The sequence below is a fragment of the Pogona vitticeps genome, chromosome 3 (assembly GCF_051106095.1).
Source record: "Pogona vitticeps strain Pit_001003342236 chromosome 3, PviZW2.1, whole genome shotgun sequence".
In the NCBI taxonomy this organism is placed as follows: domain Eukaryota; kingdom Metazoa; phylum Chordata; class Lepidosauria; order Squamata; family Agamidae; genus Pogona; species Pogona vitticeps.
The window spans coordinates 225,713,799-225,724,443 of NC_135785.1; the positions used below are offsets into that span (position 1 = coordinate 225,713,799).

Genomic DNA, 10,645 nt, shown 5'->3' on the forward strand with positions numbered 1-10,645 from the left:
GTGGGCTATCCTTCTGTCTAACAGGGTTGGTGCTGATATTAAAGGTCCATGACCTGACTGGTACTGTGCCTTGGTCCCCACCAAGGAGAGTCAGAATATTAGGAAATAATGCCATCATCTCCTGAATCAGACCATGTTTCCATCTACTCCTGTTTTGACTGAAACAAATCCAGATAACAACTCCATCTATACATCTACTCAGGCAATTCTGGTGCAGAATCTATGAACACCAGCCACAATGTCAGTGGTTCATGCATCTGGACATCTTTCAGTATGTCATCTTCCAGCAATGCCTTTCTGCATTCTACGTAGAATAAACAGGTAAGTCTCTGTAGAAGAATAAAATTACACAAAATGGACACTCTAAAACCCGTTGGGTGAGCCTTCAACCTCCCTGAACATTACTGCTGTTGGCCATTCATGAATAAAAGAACATCAAAGTAACATAAAATTAGTGAACTACAATTGATCAAGAACAATTTATCAGCATTATCATGAATGGCCTGAATTGAGATAAGTGGGGTTTGCCAGTACCAGGAGGATTCCATTATCAAGATTGTGAATGATCATATAATTTAAGTTTTAAATTGTCCCAGACAGTTGTAGCGTTCAGCCGTGCCCTCACCTGTCCGTCACCGCTGAGCAGTCGAAAAGGAGCCAATGAGGGAATGGAAGGTGGTGCTAAAGGGGGAGGGGCTGGGATATAAAAGGGGGTGTATGGAGTATGAAGGAGAGAGATCTGTGAGTCTGTGAGAGAGTGTGCCAGAAAGTCATTGAGAGTAGGGTTCTGTGTGTCAGTGAGTTTAGTGTGTGAGAAAAATTGATTATCAACTTGTGATTTACTTATTATATTTTACTGATCAAATAAACAAGTTTAAGTTTTAAAGCAACACTGGTCTCACTGAGTAATTGGTATTGAAACTGAAATATTGGTGGCAGCAACTGAGAAGAAGAGTGAGCACCTCCTGGAGGCCTGAGATAATAGAGGCTTCAGTGTGCCCGCTACAACAGTACCTTTCCCTTCTCATTTCTTCCAGACTCCGTGGTTACATTCCCTACTCCCCTTATGACTACAATGTGTGTATATAGCTGACAATTTTCAGAAACATTTGATCCTGCCAGAAGCCCTGAACAACATGTGATTAACTAGTAGAAAATTATGCTATGGAAAGTAAGGTACAGTGGTGCCTCGCTTAACGGTGATAATCCGTTCCAGGAAAATCGCCGTTAAGCGAAAACATCGTAAAGTGAAAATAAAAAGCCCACTGAAACGCACTGAAAACCTTTCAATGCGTTCCAATGGGCTTAAAACTGACTGTCCAGCGAAGATCCTCCATATGGCAGCCATTTTTGCTGCCTGTATTGCCTCTGTCTCACCCCAATAAGATGGCCTTGGAGTCACTTCCCTCATTTTCCTATAGTCCGCCTCTTCCTTAGGTATACGAAGCCTTTCCCACTTCCCAGTCCATGAGTCCTGCATCCAAATCCACTCCCAACCTGTAGGCAATTCCCCCTCTCCCCTCTTTATATCTGCAAACCCCGCCTCCGCCGCTACCCGGGTTTTCCGCTCTTTTCCCACCAACATTTTCCATTGTCAAGACTTGTAGTTACTTCACCACACACATGGAGTCTTTTCCCAGAGTCTCAATCTTTCAAGGTTGGGAAACGGGTGAAGTCTGCCCCCCTTTCTCTATAGGGAGAGGACAGGACGGCACTCCAGCAAGAACAGCTGGTTTCTCACCCTTGGTCTCACAGAAATGAGCAAAAAATGTTATCTGGATCCAGATTTTAAGGGGTAAGGATACTCTGGCCTATGCAGCACCCACAGAGAAGCAGCTTTTTTTCTTTTTCTTTTTTTTTTTGCAGAGTGAGGGATGCCAAATACTTCCCAGAGACTGTGTATTAGCATCCCTTCCACCAACCTGCACCACCTTTAGAACATCTCTCTCATTCACACCAGCAAAAGTGCTCAGACCAAGGAAGTCAAAATGTGGGACATTATTATATCTTACAATTGAGAACAAATACAACAATGGGCAGCACTTCTGATATTTTTAAAAATTACTGAGTTACTGGGACAACTTGTCAATACCCAGTATAGAAACCCAATATTCTTGCTTCAGCAGGACATGATAGGGACTTACTACCTGTTGAAGCAAGCAATTTAAGATTATAATTTTTAACACTTTGATGGAAGATTGAGAACAGTACCATCCAATCTTTTAAACACTTTTTTTCATTTGTTTTAGATTGACTTTGTTCTGTATTTGGACCTTTGCATACAAAAAGATCCTGAAAGTTAGTTCTTCTTAAGTCTAAGGCTCATATATTCGCGATGGATTAGTCTGCACTCACAAGACCAAAGAGCTGACAGTTGTATAATAATAAGGACGTGGTGGCGCTGCGAGTTAAACCGCAGAAGCCTCTGTGCTGCAGGGCAGAAGACCCGCAGTCGTAAGATTGAATTCATGTGACGGAATGAGCCCCCGTTGCTTGTCCCAGCTCCCGTCAACCTAGCGGTTCAAAAGCATGCAATATGCGAGTAGATAAATAGGTACCACCACGGTGGGAAGGTAAACGGCGTTCTGTGTCTAGTCGCGCTGGCCACATGACCACGGAATATTGTCTTTGGACAAAACGCTAGCTCTATGGGTTGGAAATGGAGATGAGCATTGCCCCTAGAGTTGGACATGACTGGATGAATTGTCAAGGGGAACCTTTACCTGTAGAATAATAATTGTGTGCTGTCTAGTCAATTCTGAGTTATGGCAACTCTTTCCAGATTTTTCTAGACAGTGACTACTGAAAAGTGGTTTACCGTTCCCCCTCTTCTGAACATGCTCCGGGACTGTGAAGCTTGCCCAAGGCCACATAGGCTAATTCTTCTGAGATGTCTGTGGGGAACTGAACTCCCAGCCACTGCCTCTGCAGCTAGATATCACATTGAGCTATCCAGACAGTTTGACAGTAGTATATTTAGTGCTAGATGCCTGCCATACATGTTGTGGTGAAAGGAAACAGGGAAAAATGTATGAACGGGAATAACTTAATTGGGTTTGGCAACTCCTGTCTCAACAACCAGGAAATTAAAAATAAAACAAAACAGAAAAGACTGCATTCTTGACTTTGATGACGACTAATCCATTTATCAGTTTGAATTTCCTGTGCCATCTTCTCAGGCTTTACACAGGAGGAAAAAAAAAACACCAAACCCCAATCAGACAATCACAGTATAGAACTGACACGACACTGCTGAAAACCACCGTATTGATTTCAACATCCTTTGCTCAACAGTTCTGTTTCACTTCAGTACAGAACTGGTCCTCCAGTGACCTAAATCGTAAGAATCTGTCTGGGAACAACTCCATAGGTAAATGGAACTCCAGTTTTTCCACGAAAATATAACTAAAGAAGGCTGTGAAGAACTACTGAGCAAGAATGGACAAAACGGAAGCTTTCTAATACGAGCCAGTGAGAGTATACCAGGAGTTTTGTGCCTTTGTGTTTTGTAAGTATTTCCATTTATATAAACTACTGTACTTATCTTGGTTTCTCTCCTTTGAAAATAATAAGTCAAATGTGGAGAAGTGTAGTTGCCTATGAAGTGTCTGATTTATGATATTTATGGACCATAAGCATGACTTCTCAAGAATCAGATCCAATCTTTTTTATTTTTGGAGTTTTGAGGAAGAACGGTGCTATTTCTGCAACAGTTCTTTTCCTCAGCATGTACAGATATGATCCCAGTATGAATGAATTTGCATGCATAAAATTAATTCTGCCTTTATGAAAATTTACTCTGGGAATGTGGCCTAGACTCAAAGGCGGAATCAAGAACAAGATAATATATGCAATAAGAGTAGTTAGTGGAAGCCTATTAAAAATCTCCCAGGTTAGAGAACCCATATTCTAACGCATTTAATCAGTTGGAAGGCTCCTTACGTATTCATAGTCAGTGGTACTTAAACCCTTTCTACCAAAAAGTTTGGTGAAAGTCTTAAATTCAACGTGTTTCCCAGTAAGAGATGTTCAGCTCACCTAATTCATATGAAAGTATCCCAGTCTCTACCATCTCTTCTTCACACACATTGTAAGATAAGCACCCTTTTGGATGTGGCATGGCTATATCCAGAAGCATGGTGTACAGTACACATGGACAACAGCTTCCATATATGAATTAAATGTATTGGATGGTGGCAATTGTGATCAGTAATGATCCTAATGGACCATCAAGTCGTATGAAGTATTTACAAATACTCCTGGAAGTTAAAACAATGGTTAAACTCCTACTGCTTTTACAGTCGTAAGTTACAACTAGAGTAGGTCCACTGAATCAGTGGTGGATTTGGTGAGTCAACTCCTGTATGCATTCTGTTGATTTAATGGGCCTGCTCTAGTTGCAAATTACTATGCTCAGCAAGAGGATTTCAGCCTACTTGTATTTTCTGCTGTACTAAAGTGCAGTACTAAAGTATGATTTCTATGCAATATACCCATTTTAATCTGTCAGTATAATTTTGTTCAGACTAAAAGGAAACAATATTTGTTTGCCTAACATCGATATCCTAATTCATGACTGCAGACAAGTAAACAAAACTAACTTTAACCTTCATTGGAGATGCTTCTTCCTTTGTTCAAAAGTTCTTATCTAGTTCATCAGAAGGCAGTAAGGACTGCCGCCAATCCCAGCCAACTTCAGAGGGAAGCTCATGCGCATGTTAACATATACCTGTTTCTAGAATGCTACGTATCTAATTATAGCAGTGGTTAGATATTGTTCACTAGAGGAACAGAGAATTTATTGACGGCAACTGCAGCTTTCCTCTGGCATAATGTGAAAACATATGGCAAATATTTACTACAGAGTCTGTATGTACTAGATGGTTCTTTATGCCACAAAGCACAGATTTAAATGTGTTTGATTTCCCACCATCTATGAATATTCAAGTGCTCTCACAAATTATTACATGTTTCTTATTTTTAAAAATTAGGTATGAGCACTTTATCTACACTTACCGAATCTTCAGAAAACATAATGGACATTTCATGATACAGGTAAGAAAACATCTTTATATCTACATGCTAAAATATTTTGATAAGTATGTCCTTGCTGATTCATGCCTCATCATACACCCAACAATGCACAGGCTATTCTAAGTGACTGGTATACTACCTTCAAAACAAAACAAAACAAAAGATGTTTAACTATTCAAAGAAACTAAAATGTCTTTCAGTCACTTTACTATAGCGAGTATCATTCTCAGCCATGATGGCATCATATCCCTGATAAACCGGATTCTCTATGAATGTAGCGAAAAAACCCGGCAAGGTCAATATGTTTTTATTTCTTAAAAGAAAAATACTTATTGTGGGGTCACTCTATATTCAGTGCTGTGACAGTTATATATAAATCTTGGGTCCAAGAGAATTATTATCCATAAATTTCAGGAAGAAATCTAATCTTAACAGTAATATTCTTATTTTGTAGACTTGTGAAGGTGCTCCAAAACAGGACTTCAAAACTTTAAAGGATTTAATAGCTACCTTTGAAAAACCAAATCAAGGGCTAATAATCAACCTGCGCTACCCTGTAAACAGATCCACATCTGATCAACAACCTCAGAATATCTACGATAACAGTTATTTGATTCCTGGTAAGAGATGTACATACAAATAAACACATCATACGAGAAATATTATATTCTATAATAATTTCATCATACAAGAAAAACAAATAGATTTTAAAATTAACAAAATCAGTTATTGAGACAGAGATCATGATTAAAATCTGAAATAGGGGCTTCCTCACCAATAAAATTGTCTTTAAGACAAAAGGAGAAAGCAAGGGTATGGTGATAGCAGCAGTTAAAAGAACTTGATTACAATTAGGAAAAGCCAGATTCAAATCTTCTCTCAAGAAGTGGGAAATTTGCACCTATTTGCCAGCATTTTCATTTAACCTTCCTTGAAGGAGTGTTATGAAGGTAAAACTGGAGGAGAAGGAAAGTAAAACAGAATTTCTCAAAGGAATGGGGACTGAAAAATAAGATGAAATTAAATCGTTCAACTCCTGCATTCAACACATAAAGGTAAAAGTAAAGGTTCCCCTTGACAATTTTTGTCCAGTCGTGTTCGACTCTAGGGGGCAGTGCTCATCCCCGTTTCCAAGCCATAGAGCCAGCGTTTTTGTCTGAAGACAATCTTCCGTGGTCACATGGCCAGTGCGACTTAGACACGGAACGCTGTTACCTTCCCACTGAGATGGTCCCTATTTATCTACTCGCATTTGCATGCTTTCAAACCGCTAGGTTGGCGGGAGCTGGGACAAGTGACGGGCACTCACTCCGTCACGTGGATTCGATCTTACGACTGCTTGGTCTTCTGACCCTGCAGCACAGGCTTCTGCGGTTTAGCCCGCAGCGCCACCACGTCCCTCGCATTCAACACATATCCAACAGTAATTTCCAGGGAACCTGAAAAATGCAAAAGGCCAAGGAAAGCCAGACCAAACATTAAAACACAGAGATCTTCAAGAGCTTCTAAACACAGTGCAGCATCTATGTTGTAATTAAAAGCATTTTGAGTAATTAGAAAAGCACACCCACCCAAGCCAACGAGATATTTTTAAAAAGCTGTTGATTATTTTATTACAAATAGACACTAAAACTAAGGGCATACTCCACCTTAGGAAAAAAAGAGAACAAATAAGAAGGCAATTCAGTTGCTACGGCTTCACTTTGTTAAAAAAAAGGGGGGGTAGAAGCCAGGATGAGTACATAGAAGTACTGTGTCTTCAAGCTTGAGTGTATGTAAAAGTCAATTTCATTTAAGACATAATAGGTACATGAATCACATAAGACAGGAGCATTTTGGAAAGAGGAACCATTAATCAGCATATGAATTTTTAAAAAGCATCAAGTAAGAAGCAAATTAAAAGATGTCTGATTGTCTATCACAAGAATTATTGCAAACATCCACATAAATGCATACATACATACATACATAAATCCACATACATACTGTAGGTCCAATCAATCTGGGACAGACTTTTTTCCCTCTTCAAAGAGAAATTATTTTTGAGTTTGTGATAAGTGAGTGACTGGTTGGGTTTGTGAAAAATTAAATAAATACAGTACTACAGAGGAATTATTTTAAAAATTAGAAGAAAGCTGAAGCAGTGTGAAATGCCAGACCAGTTAGTCTGACCATACCTACTACAAAACCTTTGGGTTAGCTATAATGTTAGTGCCAACTATTTATTTATTTATTTATTTATTTATTTATTTATTTATTTATTTATTTATTTATTTATTTATTTATTTATTTATTTATACCCCGCCTATCTAGTCATTTCGACCACTCTAGGCGGTAGAGTACACCTATTGAAATTAATGGAAATTATATATGTAGTGACTAGTAAATGCCATTTATTTTCATAGCTCCACACTAGTTGGGACCCTTTGAATGAAACATAGCATAAATGAGAGCTGAAAATGTATGCACTCCTCTTAGAAACTAATGTAGCCTCAGTTCCTAAACCAAGATTAGGATTTCTCTCATGTTACTTGCAAATGATCAGGATCATGTTTAAATAATTAATGACAATAAAATATTTACACCGATGTAATTAATGACACATTACATAAATATATTCATTCCAACTAAATATATCACGTTGGACAAACAACTAGTAAGATACATGGTTACACAATTTTTAAAAAATTATCAGAATTATATTTATAATTTAAGGGTGGAATTTCAGACATTTAAATGGCAGTTCTTGTTTGCATTAATTTTTTTATTTTAGGATAGCCTTGCTGATGATCAGCCAATGAAAAGGCAGAAGGTTGAATCCAGCGTTTTGCTTCTACCAGTTATCGTATTCCTCTGTACCTAACATTATCACTGCTGGGGAATTGGAGTTTTATACACACCCCACCCTCCCAAGTTCCCTCATCACTCTTGTCTTGTTCCCCATCCCACCAAAATAAATTTTTAGGGACCATTTGCAGCCTAAGAGAAAGAAGAAGCAACAAAAATAGTCTCATTTCCCATTCCAAGAACAAGATTCTTCCACCACACTGGAAGCTTTCTCTGGATAGGCGTACTGTATTTTGCTTTGCAAGAGGCAACGGATCCCACCCAAGGAATTTCAATTAAGCTTATGCAAAACAATAAGAAAGCAAAGGCTGGGCCGCTTATTCTGCAAGTTAAGAAAGGACCCAAAAATGTAATAATCCTCAATGTTATATTATATTATTAAGCAAATTATATATTTTGGCTCACAGATTGCATTTTTAAAAACCTATATGCTTCATTATCAGACTGTGAAGAACCATTTATTTAAAAAACCAACTACATGTGAACTACAGAAGAGCAGAAATTTAAAAGCACAAGAGGTAAACAAAACGAGGCTAAATTAATAACCTGAAAATTTAGAGTACATTTGGGACAAGGGTTAAGCCATACTTTAATATTCATAAAAGATAACTGGGCTTATGGAAGAAATATGTGATTTATGGATATTGGGATCTTGTAACAAATAAAAAGAGGTAGGCACCATGTTGCCTCCAGATTTTTTGGACAAACCCCATACCTAGCCAGCAGAGCTAAGCACAAACTGCGTAACAGTTTATGAGAATAACAATCATTTATGTCCTACTGTCTAAAATTTACAAGCTGTTTTTACAGCATGAATAAAAATATAACACATCAGGGGGGACTATTCTTTCCTAAGGAAAAAAAACACCCCCAGTGGAGTTAATAATAAAATCCCAGCTCAGGAATTTCTACATTCATCCCATGTTAGCACTGCCTTAATTATGAACATTCAGAAGCATTGTTATGAAATCATGATAAGACCTTTAGAGATTTCTAAATATAATTGCTTGTGCTTTGCTGATAAAATATTAGCCTTGCATGAGTCCAGTGCTTAGAAAAGTTACTCTTTTTTAAATCTGTGAAGATTCTCAGTCATCCAAGTGAGGTTATCTGGACGTTCAGCAACTGGATTTCTTCCTTATGAAGTTGAAACGTTTCAGTACTCATCCAAGTAGCTTCTTTGGTCTGAGGAGAGTTGGTAGGAGACTCCTAATGTATCTTCCCCATTGGTTTCACTTCCCCCTGGTCTGAATAGGGTCGTTAGATGGACAATTGACTGGGGGGGGTGTTTTGAGTTAAAATCTCACCTTGCAGTCCTTCTCCACCCATTATCATGGGTCATTAACAGTGGTCTTCTTTTTCAAATGATTGCTCCTAGCTTTTATCCTCAGCGTGGCCAGTGGAAGATCTAGAAACTGTAGCCTGATATGTATATTTTTCAAGATTTTCTCTACACTAGAATCAGAATATTAAATCTGTTTATCTTTTCCACCCCACAGAAACTGAAGACACTGATTATGTTGACGTTTTGCCTGACTAATCAGATTGAGAGACCTTTTCCTGTGACCTCCTTCATCTCCATTTGCTCAGTTTTACAAGGGCATTAGTCTTCAGTGAGATACATCAATGCTAACAGGATCTTCCATTCCTTTTACTGTGTTTCCCCAAAAATAAGACAGGGTCTTATATTAGTTTTTGTTCCAAAAAACGCAGTAGGGCTTATTTTCAGAGGATGTTTTTTTTTTCATGTACTGTACAACAATCTCTGTTTATTCAAATACAATCATTTCATTTTCTTCTGGTTGCTACACAATGGTGGAGGGTGGTTTCTCTTAACTGAGACTTATTTTGGGGGCACGGTTTATATTATGAGCATCCTGAAGAATTATACTAGGGCTTATTTTCAGGTTAGGTCTTGTTTTCAGAGAAACAGGATTTTGTATTTTGTATACATTTGTGCCATGGAAGGCAGCCCATCTTGGAGAAGGAAAACTCCAATTTCAAACCTCCACTGCCTTGTGGCTATATCCACCAATGGAAAAGGCTTCAGGAGTTAACCTCGAGGCAAAATCCGGAGCTGGAGTCCCGAAGGCAGCTCGTGTCGTTCTGCCAACTCCTGCGACGTTGCTGGAACCAGTTGTATTGGCTCTTGCCTTTCCATTGGACCATTTCAGCAATGTGGAGAGGGGGGATCTGCTGCTTGGGTAACAGCCTATCCTCCATATTACCTTACCCGGGCTTCATGCTCTGGAGAGGACACTCCTCGATTCAGAGCATGTTACCATAGTCCCTCGAGACTGAAGGATGCCTATGAGCTGATGATGAGCTATGATGATACATTTGTGCACTTGACAGTACTGATACACCTAAAGGTATTACTTACTTGATGCTTTTACCTGAATTTCTAAACAATATACAATAAAACATCCAAAGTTATAGTTAGAGTAGACCAATTAAAATCTCCGGGAAAAACTTAATAAAAGTATCAAGATTAGTCAGCCAGGGTGCAACTACATTATCAAACAATCTGGGAAATGCTCTGGGATTGGAATGGTTTAATTCACATTCTTTTCCACTGACTTCATGACAAATAAGTCAATGTGAATCAGCCTGGATTCCCTGCCCTCTTACTTTTTCCATCTGCCATTGAGACTTCTGCTTTTTTTAAATAATCAAATATATTCCTATCCATTCAAACAATGTGATCACATGAGTCAATCTAATGGGCAATCAGATATTAGCTCTCCTAGCCTTAAAATGGGGA

The 10,645-nt window shown here is 38.6% G+C and overlaps 1 protein-coding gene across 1 annotated transcript; it reads left to right on the top strand.

The window, feature by feature from the left end:
• The first annotated feature begins 3,196 nt into the window (after positions 1 to 3,196).
• On the top strand, positions 3,197 to 9,777 carry SH2D1B (SH2 domain containing 1B). Its single transcript, XM_020806384.3, has 4 exons — positions 3,197 to 3,508; positions 4,992 to 5,055; positions 5,489 to 5,654; positions 9,381 to 9,777. Exons 1-4 carry the CDS (start codon positions 3,375 to 3,377, stop codon positions 9,419 to 9,421), a joined length of 405 nt encoding a protein of 134 aa, XP_020662043.1. The 5' UTR covers positions 3,197 to 3,374; the 3' UTR covers positions 9,422 to 9,777.
• The last annotated feature ends 868 nt before the right edge of the window (positions 9,778 to 10,645 follow it).